The following is a 15,109-nucleotide window of genomic DNA, read 5'->3' as shown; positions in this document are numbered from 1 at the left end:
GATTTGATATATTAAGTTATTGACAATTTGGGTTATTTGCTTTGTGTTTTTTTATTAATAAAAATTAACAATAGATACGTCACGTCAAATATTTGCACGTCATATTAGCTTGGTATTTGGTCGGAATTTGGATTAGTAGCAAAATCAGATAAAATCTAAAGTTTAGTAATTTTCACACTACATTTCAAAGTTTGTGTGTAAAATCAGAATTGGAAGAAAGTTCAGTATTTTATGGGCAATTAACCCTTTTAAAATTAGGTGCCAAAAATTGATTTTCAATCTTCATTATGGCCATTTGACTACATTGTTTCTATCTTAAAATTAGAATTTAAATATTACATACTCCCTCCGTCCACGAATTAAAGCCCTACTTGCACTTAAATTTTTGCCCACCAATTAAAGCCCTATTGTGCTTTATGTACCTTTTTACTCTTCTTCTTTTTCTATATTTACTACCATTTGCCACTAATGGACCCACCTTACAACAACTTTATCATTTTTATATTCTATATTTATTACATTTTATCACTAGTGGACTCACCACACAACACCTTTAACACTTTAGTCAACTACTTTATCACTTTAGTCAACTACCCTTATATTTCATCTACAACACTTTTTTTAGCTTTCTTAGTCTCCGTGCCCACCCTCAAACGGGGCTTTAATTCGTGGACGGAGGGAGTAGTATTTAATTATGTGTATGAATTATTTATGTATATAAATATATTGATTGTTAATTATTCGTAGTTTTTATGATTTTATATTGATGGTTTTGTGTTATTTACTCAAAACGATATTTGATTTAAATTATTTTCTTTACAATCTATAAATTATTATACATATTTAATTATTATTATTATACAATATTCATTAAAATTAATAATATACTAATTAAATTCATAATATTGTTATTATACACTATTTTAAATCAAACATACTAATTTTAAATTAATATATTTTTTTTGTTACTAATTAATCTAACTCACAAATAATAACATTTTGATATTCTTATATCATGGCCCGTGCACGGGAAGGCATACTAGTTAAATAAATAATGCAAATTAATTAATTAATTAATTGATCTGGGATTTGGATTGAGAGAGAATTATACAAAGGGGAAATTAAAATTTACGTAGGAAAATTAAGATAATTAGTTAATGGCTGAGAGATGAAGAAAAAAAAAAAGAAAAAATTATTGTATTAATAAATTTAATGAGTGAAAAAAGAAGAAATTAAATCAACAAGTCAATCCGTACAAACGATAATTGAAAAGGGCCAAGATGGCAGGAGCATAGCAGCAGCCACGGGTGATGAGGAAGCGCAAGAAGAGCTGCATGGTGAGGAGGCTATCGGAGCCGGCCTGGTGGCTCTTGCCGACGGCCCGCTCCACAAACAAAGTCTTGGCGATGGCGTCGAGGCCGCCGTGCAGCGCCATGGAGCGCGCAATGGGCTTCACATCATACACCTGCACCCCCAAATAGCGGCGCAGCAGCATCATGAAGTCGTGGAGATGGTCGGGCAGCGCGGCCCGCGTGAGGATCTTGATGAGGAAGCCGAAGTCGTAGAGGCCGTGGAACGTCACCCAGGCCCGAGCCGAGCCGAGCCCGGATTCCAGAAAGTGGGCCGCGAAGGAGCGGGAGTTGATGCCCCTGCGCTTGTTGAGGTCGAAGTTGATGCCCTTGGAGCGGAGGAAGGCGACGGAGTCGGGGTTGTAGTCGTCGTAGTCGGAGTCGAAGTCGCGGAAGTTGAACTCCCAGACGCAGCAACGGGAGGAGGCGTCGGAGAGGGTGAGGCCGAGTTGGATGATGTTGAGCGCGTCCACATTCTTCTTCATCAAGGCGTACTGTTGGGCGGGGGAGAGGGTAGAGAAGCGGTGCTTCGGGATGTCCAGGCTGAACACGGTGCCCGGAAATTCAGTATCCATGGATGCCAACCTTAAATTCTTGGAGCATTGTTTGATCAAACCAAATTCCGCTTCAAGATTGCTCTGCCACACTTTGCGTATTACTACCGCCATTTTCTTTCTCTTTAATATCTTGTTTTCTTTTCTTTTCGGATGCTGATGCGTACTGCTTATATATATAGATACCTAATACCAAGTCCTTTCCTTGCGTGGATTAGGAAACTTAATTAAATACATACTTCAACTCCTCTACCAAAAGGATACTATCCTTATTATTATCAAAATATAATTACCAAAAGGATACTATCCTTATTATTATCAAAATATAAAACTCTGCTTATTATACTTAATTCATTTATAATTTATTACTTATTTGTGTGTTAAAACTTAAAAGAACATAACCTACGAATGAAATTTCGTGCCATTTTTTCCAGTAAAGTTTAGAGTTTTGAATTGGACGGTGGGTTTGAGTTCCCACTTAATCTATATTCATATAAGTTAATACATATATAAAAAAATTATTATATCACATGGATTAAATTGCATTATAGTTTTATTTAAAAAATATTTAAATACAATGACCACTTCATAATATTTCTCTTATCTTCTTTGAGGTCGGACAATGTTAGGTTCATTGATGATGAAGATAAAACATCTACAGTACAAGGCACTTGAGTATAAATCATTCTTCTCATCTAAAATATATCAGTGGTGAAGCGGCTAAATACAAATTTCCAAAATTCATAAATTATAGAGAAAATAATAACCTCGTGTCGAGAAATGAAGAAAATTCATCTGAATTCACAATGTAAATGGAGTGAATTTTTAAAATGGCCACTTTGAAATAGTAAACTTAAAAATTGTCCACTAAAATAAAAACATAAAAAAATGGCCACTGTTACCAAAATACCCTTCCACATTAAAAATTAAAAAAATGGCCACTTTACATCACCCCTTTAAAAAATCCCGCATTTCACAACCAATGGAATTCACAACCAAAATTTTTTGGTTGTGAATTCACATTGGTTGTGAATTTACAACCAGTCGAATTCACAACCAAAATTTAATTCACAACCAGAATTTTTTGGTTGTGAATTCACAACCAGTCAAATTCACAATAAAAAATTTAAGTCACAACCAGAATTTTTTGCTTGTGAATTCACAACCAATCGAATTCACAACCATAATTTAATTCACAACCATAATTTATTTTGGTTGTGAATCCAAGTAGTTGTGAATTTGAGTTTTTAAAGTTTGAATTCACAACTAAAACTATAATTTATTTTGGTTGTAAATTTAAGTTTTAGTTGTGAATTCATAAATCTGGTTGTGAATTAAAGAATATTAAATTGTGAATTCATCGAGCTGGTTGTGAATTGAAAAATATTAAGTTGTGAATTCATGGATCTGGTTGTGAATTCAAGAATATTAAGTTGTGAATTTAAGAACACTAAGTTGTGAATTCATAGATCTGGTTGTGAATTCATAAATCTGATTGATAGTACTCAACTTCAAATATTTAATTAAATCTACAATAATTTTCTCCATCAATTTTTTTTAATTGTTGCAGAGATCAAAGTTTGGTTTTTGCCACACTCCATTCCGGATCCCCTCCTCAAGCTAACAAAGGATAAGCTAGCATAATGTTGCGGAAGAGATCGATGATGCTCTCCTCTCTAAGAAAAAACAAATTCTTCTAACCTTTCCATCACTTTCCAACCTTAAAACCAAACATTTCCATTCGCTACTAGCAATCAACATTTCATATACAAAAAAGAAAACAGAGGAGGAGGAAGAAGAAAGTCATCATCAAGATCAAATTAAGACATCACCAGCACACATATTGTAAGGCTTCATAAATTTGGAAGCGATGGCAGCGAATCGAGACGAAGCAACAGCTGGGCGCGCGGTGGCCCCACGGCAGCGTGCACGGCGGCGGAGGGTGTCGAAATGATCGATGTCATCGGCGAAGTCCACGCCTTCTTCCTCGAAGAGAGCAGCACCGTCTTCGTCGTCCGTCAGCCACCGCCATCTTCGCAATCGAGTTCGACACCGTCCAGTGCGAGATCTGCAGCAAAGGCTTCCAGCGCGCGACCAGAGATCCACTGCCACTGTGCGTCGCGGTGGTGGTGGCTGTGCGGCGTTGTCGATGCGATGCCGGAGATTGAGTGGCGGTGGATGGGTGGCGAGAGGGAGAGGGAGAGGGAGAGCCGGAGAGGAAAGGGGGGTAGAGAGAGAGAGAGGATTGAATTGTGAATTGTGACCGGCCATTTTTTAAAATTTTAAAGTAAGGGGTAATTTTGTACTTTTACACAAAAACTGGCTAAATTTTAATGTTTTTATTTCATAGGCCAAATTTTAATTTTACTATATGAAAGTGGCCATATTTATATAATACCTCATGTAAATGTGTGAATTTTAAAAATTAAAATTTTTGCTCCCTATGAGATTCAAATCTAGTATCTTAAATTTATCAAACAAAGTGATGAATTAACCGTAGATCATGATGGTCTAAAGATTGAAAATGGTTCATGTTACATTGTACAACAATTGTATTTGCATTTTTACTTTTCTCATCTTCCTATATTATATAAAAACTAAATTGTTGAAATAATATATAAATATGAAGATAAAAAATATAAGAATCCAAGTATAAACTGTTGTAAAATGCAACAAGAATTATATTATTGTGAATTTATAAAATTTGGTTCACTTCTAAAAAAATTTGGTTATGATTTCTTACAAAAATTTGGTTCCACTAACAATCCTCCGAGGGATTGAATTTTTTGAAAAATAAATTTGATTATTTATTAATAACAAATATCATATTAAAATAAATATATCACACGACTAAACTAAATATATAAAAAGTATTATAGATAAATATAGAATAAAAAAAATATATAAAAATGAATTATTGCTACAGATGTTGACCAACGAAAGGATTGCTAATTAGAAATATAAGGATTTTAGGATACCATATAAGGATTTAGAATTAGTGTACTCTCTTAGTACTAGTTTGGTTCAAGTAGAAGAATAGAAATGGAATGAAATCAAATAAAAGGGAGAAATGATAATAATAACTACTCCATTATTTTTATTAAATGTTTGGTTTAACAACGGAAAGGAATCAGCAATAAAAGATTCTCTTTCTTTTGTTTCTCTATTTTGAGGGTAACAAATTGAGTGATTGAGTTACCCTTAAGTAAGGGTAATTTTTAACTCACTAGCAGAAAGAACGTACGTTGTACGTGTAATTAATGTTATTTTAATTGACAATCTATTATTTTAAAAAAAAATCTATTAATTCATTACTTTTATCAGATAATTTATTGGATGGATATATTTATTTATAATCCTTATCACTAGCAAATGTTAATAGATATAAATCTCTAAACCCTACATGCCGCCTCCTCTAGGGTTTGTGACTGCTGCCGTTGTTTGCTGCTGGAGTTGCTGCCGCAGGGGCTTTGTTGATTCATGGCAACCTCTTCTTCCCTCATGATTTTTCTCGCGACTTTCATCCTCTCCCTAATGGTCCCATGACGAAGACGTCGTCTTCTTCTCTCCAACAACATTATGTTGCGACAACTTCGAAAGTCAACAACTCGAAAGAGACGATGTTCGATTTGGGGAAATATATCTTCCCTGAACAGAGAGATAACCCAATACAGGCCAATAAACAGCCGCATAATACTGAAACTCAAAACCCTAACCATGCTGGATTCATGTGATTAATTTGTTAATATCTATTTGTCTTCCAGTTTATGATTTATAATTCTCGGTGCTTGATTTCTTGTGGATTATCTGGCCAATAATTTGCATATGTAGCTATTCGGTTTGAGACCTGACGGAGATAACTGTTTAGCGGATTCAGGAATGTATGATATGATTTTAACCTTGAGATCTGACGGAGATAGGTGGATCTAGGGAGCCATTCTTAGGAGCTATTGGGAGTTAGTAGATTATCTTGAGACTTGACGGAGATAGATAATTTATTAATCTACGATCTTTGCTGCTCTAATGAGAGTAATTGATTAAATGCGTGATCTCTCATCATAACTGGATTAAACTGGTAAATAGGATTAATATGTTGATTGTGTGAATTTAGTTAACGACTTTACTACCCTAAGATCAGTTGCTTTATCATTTGATTTCTTTACCTGAATTTTATTTATTGTTTGCAATTTAGTTTTGATTAAATCTTCTTCCTATATCGATTGCCTGGATACTGTGATGGTTTAGATTAGGAGTACTTAGAGTCATTTCGTTTATCAGTCCTTGAGGATACGATACTCGGTTGCTATTTATTACTACAATTGCGCTGTGTTAGTTGCAGTTTTAATTGCTAATAAATTAGTGATCAGTGTTTCCCCCTATTATCAACATCAGATTACTCGTATTCTTGGGTTCCCGATCAGAAAGCTGCCTATGGTTTATCTAGGAGCCCCGTTTTTCATGGGACGTCCTAGATCGATACATCTTATTGCGATCAAGGATCGCATCATGAATAAATTTGCTCGCTGGAAAGGTTGCAGCTCTCCATGGCTGGGAGAATTTGTCTGGTGAAGTCTGTCATTCAAAGTTCTTTAGTGCACACTATGATGGTCTATATGTGGCCTAGGTCGCTTATTGTTGCGCTGGATACTGCCTGTCGGAACTTCATCTGGTCTGGTGATATTACTAAGCGCCCTTCTTGCTTGGTGAGTTGGGATCGGGTCTATGGAATCAAGGATGAAGGTGGATTGGGTAGCCGTTCCTTTGCCATGATGAATGAAGCATTGCTGATGAAACTTGCATGGAAAATTATTACAGGTCGCCAATTCGGTTACAATATGATGCAGAGTAGATACTTGGATGATTTTGGCCGCCCGTGCTCGACGTTGTTGGCCTCTTTGGTCTGGGGATGTGTCAAAGACCTTTATACCGGAGCTCATTGATGACTCGTATTGTCTGGTTGGGAAAGGTTCTTCTGTTTATTTTTGGAATGATGATTAGCTCGGGTACTCCATTGCTGACAAAATCAATATTCCTGGTTTTATTCGCTCGAGGCTTTCTCAAACTGTGTCAGATTATATTTATGTTGGGTCCCATAAGGTCTCGAATAGGTGTATGGGGGGGGATACACCAATAGGTTATTTAAACGAAAACATTTAAAAACAAACCAACACAACCTTTAGCAGTTAAAAAAGTTTTAGAATAACTTCGGTTGCCGACTGATACTGAATATCTCTTCAGTAAGGAGTTATCAGTTAAGTCCGAGACTTTAACTGATATGCGTTAGGCTTCTGTCAGGTTTGTAAAACAGAGGAGTGTTATGAATCTTACTGACTATCCGAAGATTTATCAGTTAGACTAATAACACTGGCAGCAGAAAACTTTACTTTGAAATAGCCTCAGTGATTAATCACGTTGTTAAGATTTATATTTCACTTTGCAGTTAATCAGTTTCAGTTAACAAAAGGTTTGTGCACAGATAAGAAAGTAAATACTGAAAGCGATAAACGACAAAGGGATTTTTACGTGGTTCGAAATTCAATTCCTACATCCACGATCAGTTGATCACACTGAAAAAATTCACTGGGCTTGTGCTTACGGGTGCACAACAAACCTAAACAACCAAAGATCCAATCTTCGGTACCAATACACTGGGTTGGATTTCTCACTCTTAGTTTCACTGAGACAAAACTATGCCTTTCTGCAAAGACTAAGATCTCACGGAGTCAGAGCACTGGTCTGAACTCCTCTCGTCTCAAACATTCATTTCGGTCAGTTGAAATGAGGTTCGAAAACTTGTCAGCTAGATTACAAAGAGCAGGCTCTCTGTAATTAGTTATACATGGACTTTGGATATACAATATTTGCCTAAGTTATAAGAGAATGTGTATAATCAGTAGAGACTAATTTTTGGCTTTGAGATTCTCTTCTTCGATTCAACTTTGGATGGCTTTGAATTGCTGAGTAACGAATTCGGCAGTGTTTTAGCTTATGTATTTGAATCGGTGAAGATTGAAGTGATCCTCGAGCTCTATTTATAGGAGGGGTCTTGAATAGAACCGTGGACTGAGAAGGTCTTCAAGAATTCATCCGTTGGAGATAGATTTAAACTTTGTTGAGGCTTCAATCTTCGGGGTTCCTTGTTTGGTGAGAACGGCTACTAAGGAGCAGGAGATAGGACATCTCTGAAAAGGTAATCACCAAAAAGGAAGGCTCTGTAGAGAAAGGACGATCCTCTAAATCTCTGCATTTATTTGCTTAGACTAGTACTCTTTTTCCCCTTTACGGTTTTTCCCTTTGGATTTTCTGTAAATGGGTTTAATGAGGCTCGGCCCTTAGTCTGCGTTTTGTGCTCTCAAGGGTTTTTTTGTAGGTTTTTTATTTTTTTTCTTTAATAATAGCCGTATTTTAATATATAACACGAGTAAAATAGACAATCCACAAGTTGTGCCTTAGGCTCTTAATCTATTAGTATAGATTATCTAAACCAGACAACAAGTAATGAATTCAATTAATTGAATTCATTTCTAACCTCCAAAAAGGTCCAACCAAACATGGACTTAATATGTTTCGCTTCATAGAATTAATTAATAGATTGATTCTTCATTTTGTTTGTAACAAATAGTTTTCTAGATAGCAAGTTATGGTTTTGTCTAATCTATATAATATACTCCATTTGTCCCATAAAAATATGCATAGTTTTCATTTTTCGTCCGTCCCATAAAAACATACCCGTGCCATTCCATACTATACATGTTTTTATGAGACGGAGGGGGTAGAAAAGATGATTTTTTTCCTCAAACTTTTCCCTACATTTTTCTCTCTTTTTGACTAATTTTCATTATTTTTTTTCTCTATTTTTTTTTCTTTAATTCTTTTTGTGTTAATATATAAGAGTAGCCACTTTTATATAGTAAAAATAAATTTTACCCACTCAAATAAAAACATAAAAAATACCCAATTTTTGTGTTAAAGGACTAAATTACCCTTCTATATAAATGGGCAAACTCTAGCCTCCTCTCATTCTCTCATTTCTCTCTCTCTCTCTCTCTACACGCTCTCTCATCTCTCTCTCTCTCTCTTCTCTCTCTTTCTTTCGATCTCTAACTTCCAAGCGGCCGGCGCCGCCGCATGCTCCCACGGCCACCGCCAACTCCGTCGCCCACGACGAGGCTAGCAGCAGAGCTACCGACCCCGGCAGCGGCGCATCCGCTGTATCCGCTTCTCCGATCTCAACCGCCGCCGATTTCTCTCTCTCTCTCTCTCTGCAAATCATCCACCTCCACCACAGTGTCGCCGCCGCTGCTGTCGTCGGCTTCCTTCCTGCTTGCGGAAATCCGGCGACTGCGTTGTTCTGCTTCCGATCGCATCCAACGGAGCCTAGCCTCGACCGCGCCGCCCCATCCTTCACCACGCTGCGTTGCCCCGGATCTGCATCGCCGCCTCGCTCCGGCTAGAGTAAAAGACACAGATCTGAAGATTTAGGGATTCTAGATTTTGGGATGAGAATGAGAATGATTTAGGGATTCTAGATTTTGGGGAGTGTTCTTATTCAATTACTTTAAGAAAGTATGCCATTTAAAAGAGAAATTTGAGGAAAAGTTGAATTCAATTTGAATTTAATCGAAAAAAATTTAAGTAATGAAGAAATTGATGAAAATCGCGCAATTTTGTACAAATGTTCTTGAATTCACAACCGGGTTTATGAATTCACAACTGAATTATCGGCATTGGTTGTGAATACAAGTTCTATTGGTTGTGAAATCACAACTTGAAATAGTGTTGGTTGTGAATTCAAGTTTTATCGGTTGTGAATTCACAACTTGAAATAGTGTTGGTTGTGAATTCACGCGAATTCGCAATCAACACTTGTTATTCACAATCAATACTTGAATTCAGTTTTGAATTTGAGTTGAATTCACAACCAGTGAACAATGGGTATTTGTAAAAAAATTATATGTAAGGGTAAAATGGTAACTGTGGGTATTTTTTTAAGTTTTTATATTAGTGGGTAAAATTTAATTTTACTAAAAGAAAGTGGGTATTTTCAAAATCCACTCATTTTTTTTCCTGAACATCATCAAATTTAATACTTAAAAAAATACTTAATATACTACTTAAGTTCGTGAGAAGATCTTTAATACGATATAAATAATCATAAAAAATGAATTTAAAGTGAAAAAATTATGAAAAAATTAAAATTAAAAATATTTTATTTTTTATATCTTCCTTAACATTTTCAACTTTTTATTTATATTTGTGTATGAAAATATTAATTTATTCATTTTGACACTTAATAATAATAATAATAATAATAATAATAATAATAATAATAATAATAATAATAATAATAATGTGCAATGTCAATTTTTCATTATCAAATAATTTAAATTTATTTAATAACTATATCATTATACTTTATACAAAGTTGAAAATATACGTTTCAAATTCAAGATTTTATTGAGTAATTGTTGTGGATTATTTTATTATTTATATTTTAATTTTATTTAAGACTAATTTTCTATTATTTAAATATGTCATCTAATTTCGATGTTCGTCGTGCATTGCACGAATGGACGTACTAGTTTATGCAAATACAACTGTTGAGAGTCCAAACATATGATAAAACATACCAAAATCATACCTGACGAATACGTGAACTTGAAATAAAATGAAAATAGAAGGGAAATAGAACTATATAGTTATGAAACTTGAAATACAAAATATGAGAAATATATTTACCCCCCTCTCTGTTTCAGCCGAATTATTTTGGTCCGGGGGGGGGGGGGGGAGTTTGTTCGTGAAGGCCCGTGTGTTCGATGTATATGAGAAGGGGATGGCAGAGCAGGGCTGCGCGCTGTCCAGCCCAGAGAATTTTTACTTATAGCATCTACATTGGTGTTACGTGATAGCTTACTTTATGAGGATAATTGTGGAGTGAAAATGAGGAAGAAGAAGGAGGAAGATGGAATATAAAGAGAAGAAAAAAAAAATTAAATTCCAACGGTCAAAGCTGCCTTCAAATTCAAATATTCAATTTTTTTTTAAAAGGCGCGTGTAAAACACGCGCCTATTTTCAACGGTTGTGAGGGCTATAAGATAGAACGTGTAGCCCTCGTGTAAGTGAGGGCTGCATCGGCTTACACGATAGCAGCCTTACACGAGTAGGCTACTATCGTGTAAGCGATGCGGATGCTCTTATATGGTTTAAGTATAAAAGCATAAGACTACATTCAAATTTCCCCTCTACACTGTGGCTGCTGGAATAATTAAATAGAGGGACTTCATTTAATAAAGAACAAAAAAAGGGATTCTACAGGAAAATGCACGCTTCAATTTTAACTTTTTCTTGCAATGCAACATTCCTACAAATAACCTAAACTATTTGTATATCCTCTCCACAAACTCAATTTCTTTTTTCATCAATCAAAAAACCATTTTATTTGTTTTCTCATTCCAATAAAATTAATGATGCATCGTCTCTAAGATTCTTTAGCATCACCATCCATGACTATGATCATGCATACGAAATATGCCACGGCCTAAGCTAGTAGTGTCATTTACCTTCCTAAACATAACAAGCATTGAGAAAATATGTGTAATGCCAAGAAGCAACACAAGTAATTACTAGATAAGTTACTCACCTTTCTTCCAAAATAGAGACTGGAGTTGACACAAAAGAGCCATATAATTACTAGATAAATCTCTCATCAGAGTTTTTAATAACCTAGGCATGCAGTTGAACATACCATACCAATATATATAGTGAAAAGCATGCATCTACTTCCCCATGCTGAGCGCAGAAATCTGGTCCATGATGTTCGACACAACCTCCTTGGACTCATTGAGCAGCCTTATACTATTCTTCAACCTCTCCTTCTTCTCAGCAACACCGGGAGACTCCTCCAGCATCTTCTCCAGCCCATTCCCCTGCGCTCCTACAATCTCGTTTATAATCTCGGCCTCCATGTCCCTGTTTATGAGGTTCTGAATGGTGAAGAGCAGATGCAGCGCCATGAAGTCCACCATCCTCCGCAGCACGATCTTCCAATACGCGGTGAGCCTCATCTTGATGTCGAATGCCTCCTGCACCACAACCCCTAGGCTCCTCAAGTGCCCCACCTCCACCACTCCGAATCCCTCCATGTTGAGCCTCGGAGCCCTGTTGGGGTCCCCGAGGATCTCCTTGAACTCCTTCTGGTGAGACATGAGCTTGTTCCACGAGGCGGAGTAGTCGGGGTGGCAGGTGTAGTCGCTTACCTTCTCCATCTCCACCATGTCAGTCACCCAAGCCACCGACTTGTGCTTGTTGGTAGCCACCAGATTCTGCGCCGCCTTTCTCGTGGAGGAGAGCAGCTGCGGGTAGTTCTCCGCTTTCTGCATCAGCACAGCAACCACCACCTTCTCGATGTAGCTCCACATCTTGTCCAAGAATTCAACTGGTGCCAGTGATAAGGCATTCACCTTTCCCTGAAACAGAGTCATGAAAGCAGCCCTGGGTAGAAAATTAGGCAAACCTATGGATTTGCTCTCCTCCAAAACGCTCATCTCCTTAACAAGGAAGGCAACCTTGGGCTCTTCCGCACCGCCCAGAGATTGCAAATCCTGAAGGTTTTCAACACATGGCTATTAGATTAACATGTTAATCATTACACCAAACAATTTTAGCCGATTTTGTGAATTCTACCTGAGAATATTGGTTGAGCATCTCCGTGAGCCTAGCCGTGCAGTGCATCTCTTTGTCGTTTGGGTACTCGTTGAATTCGCCCCTCAGCATGATCTTCCTGAGCGACTCCTTGGCGGCGCCGAGCACGTGCATGAACGCCGTCATAGCTTCGGCCACGTTGGTCATGTTCCGAGGCAGCTTGTTCAGTTCCTCCACGTTCGACGACAGCTTCTCGTTGATCTTCCTCACGATTTCCGGCAGGCATTTGACGATGATCTTTGCCTGCACCTGAACCAGCTTGTGCGCGAGGACGGGGACTCCGACCATGGACTTGCTGATCTTGGAGAGCTGAGGATGCGTGTGGAAAAGAGCAGCCTCCTCAGCACGTGCCTCTTCATAAGACTCGTCGCCGATGCGGTTCCTCACGCAGATGTAACCGAGGCCGATGTTGACGTCGTCGGACGTCACCTTCTCGAGGAGACCCTCCGGCGATCTATCCGCTTTGGTGACGACGGCGAGAGTCCGCTGCCCTGTTTTGTCGACGCGCTGAGACATCCTGATGGACTCGCACGTGGAGAAATCCACGCTTGCCGATAACACATTCAAAATGATGCTCTCCTCCGGCGTGATGTACTCCATTATTATACCGGAAACCTGCTCGTAGATGTCTTCCGGCTGGCCGTGAACCGGAACTCGAGTGATTCCGGGGAGATCGACCATGGTGAGATCGGGTACGCCTCTCTTCTTCACGACCAGAGTGAGGGGATGATTGGAGATGCCCTTACCCTGGCCGGCGATCTCGTCGGTGGCCACAACAATGGCGTGGGCGATGTGATCCTCATCAGTGGGGACTACTTTTCCGTTGAACTCCAAGAAGAGCTCCGGTTGAGGATTCTGATGATTTTGAAGCCTCATAATGAGAGGGACTCTCGTACAGATGCCTTGCCCTCTTGGGAGACTAATTCCGGCGAGGGATTCGAGGACGCTTGATTTTCCCGACGACTGATCGCCGACGACGACGATGGTCGGAAGCTGGATGCCTTCCTGCGTGATTTTAAGGTGGCGGAGCCTGTCCACGGCGTCGAGCAGTGGGCGGATCCTGTCGTTGTACGACGACACGAGCGGGGCGGAGGAGGCTGTTCCACCACCACCATTGATGCTCACCAGAGCCAAACTTTGCTTAGATTCGTCTGGCTCTTGTTGGCGATGGTGTTCGCGTATCTTCATCGAGGGCAACGGCTCTACTAATGTAGATGATGACATTTCGTGTGGAATGGAGAAGTTTGCTGATAGGCAACTGCTTTTTATGGCCTTCGTCTGTGACCAAGGACGTGATTTCGTGGGATATTCAACGTCAGTTTAAATTTTTTAACACATCAACTCTATACATATCCCTAAGTTATAGTCAAATCATCCAACTATCTAACATTTTTAATATTAATCTCTTTTTTCTTTCGGATCTATATTTATAATATATAAAAAACTAGTACGTTCACCCGTGCGATGCACAGCGAGTATTAAAATTAAACGATATATTTAAATAAATAAATAAATATAAATATTAAATAGTTACAGAATATAAGCAAATCTATATCTACACATAATATAATTGAGAAAAACAAAATAAAAAGAGTATGTTTATGTAAGTAAATATTAAAATTCGTATACAGACAACTAATTATTTATCTACAAATTTATATTAGAATTAATACAAATTGAACTTTTAAACATATATTTTAACATTAAAGAGATCTAAATTAAATCAAAATGATTTCATTCTCTTTAGTTTCATTAAAAACTACTATCTCTGTCCCTAAAAAGTTTGCCATAATTTTCTTTTTGAGGTGTCCCTCAAAAGTTTGCTCAAATCTCTTTACTTTCTATTTTTATACATGGTCTCACCATCAATTTTACAATTACAATCATTTAAAACTCATGTCGCTTCCCTTGGGGCAAATTTTTGAGGGATGGGGGGGGTATTATATATATAGATATCTAACAAAAGATAGAAAATACAATAAAATTAATATAAAAACTAAATAAATAAATAACACAATGTTCAACATTTATGGAAGACGAAGAGAGAAAATTTTACTTTTAAACTTATGAATGGTGAAATAATATTTTGTTGGTAGATGATCTTATTTGATTCTATATATAAAAAAATTATATTATACTCCCTCCCTCCCACTTCAATTGGCATTTTTACTTTGGGCACGGAGATTAAGAATAAAGGGTTGGCTGTGTAAAGTGGATGGAGACCATTTGTTTAATGTGTGTAGAGAAAGTAGGGACTACATGCTATTTTTGGAAAGTGTCAATTGAAGTGGGACAAACAAAAAAGGTAAGTGTGTCAATTGAAGTGGGACGAAGGGAGTATATTTTTCTTTTCATAAAAAAATATTCAATATACATCTTAAATTAAATACAATGACAAAATCTCTAATTTGGTGTAAAATAATTTAAAATAAATTATGAACGAATAAGTTATAATTATTTAAAATTTCAAAATAAATTATTATAAAAAGAAATAAAAGAAAAAA

General features: G+C 37.2%; 2 protein-coding genes across 2 annotated transcripts; both read right to left on the bottom strand.

Moving 5' to 3' along the window:
• Positions 1-1,237: 1,237 nt before the first annotated feature.
• LOC131018561 (probable CCR4-associated factor 1 homolog 11) lies at positions 1,238-2,017 on the bottom strand. Its single transcript, XM_057947276.1, has one exon. It carries the CDS (start codon positions 2,015-2,017, stop codon positions 1,238-1,240), a length of 780 nt encoding a protein of 259 aa, XP_057803259.1.
• Positions 2,018-11,524: 9,507 nt separating this feature from the next.
• On the bottom strand, positions 11,525-13,965 carry LOC131015688 (dynamin-related protein 4C-like). The gene is made up of 2 exons (XM_057944106.1): positions 12,588-13,965; positions 11,525-12,505 (listed from the first exon to the last, which is right to left on the bottom strand). The coding sequence occupies exons 1-2, from the start codon at positions 13,827-13,829 to the stop codon at positions 11,681-11,683; spliced, it is 2,067 nt and encodes a 688-aa protein (XP_057800089.1). The 5' UTR covers positions 13,830-13,965; the 3' UTR covers positions 11,525-11,680.
• Positions 13,966-15,109: the final 1,144 nt, after the last annotated feature.

This window comes from Salvia miltiorrhiza, chromosome 3 (genome assembly GCF_028751815.1).
Source record: "Salvia miltiorrhiza cultivar Shanhuang (shh) chromosome 3, IMPLAD_Smil_shh, whole genome shotgun sequence".
NCBI classification, from domain to species: domain Eukaryota; kingdom Viridiplantae; phylum Streptophyta; class Magnoliopsida; order Lamiales; family Lamiaceae; genus Salvia; species Salvia miltiorrhiza.
This window is presented reverse-complemented; position numbering and strand designations above follow the sequence as displayed.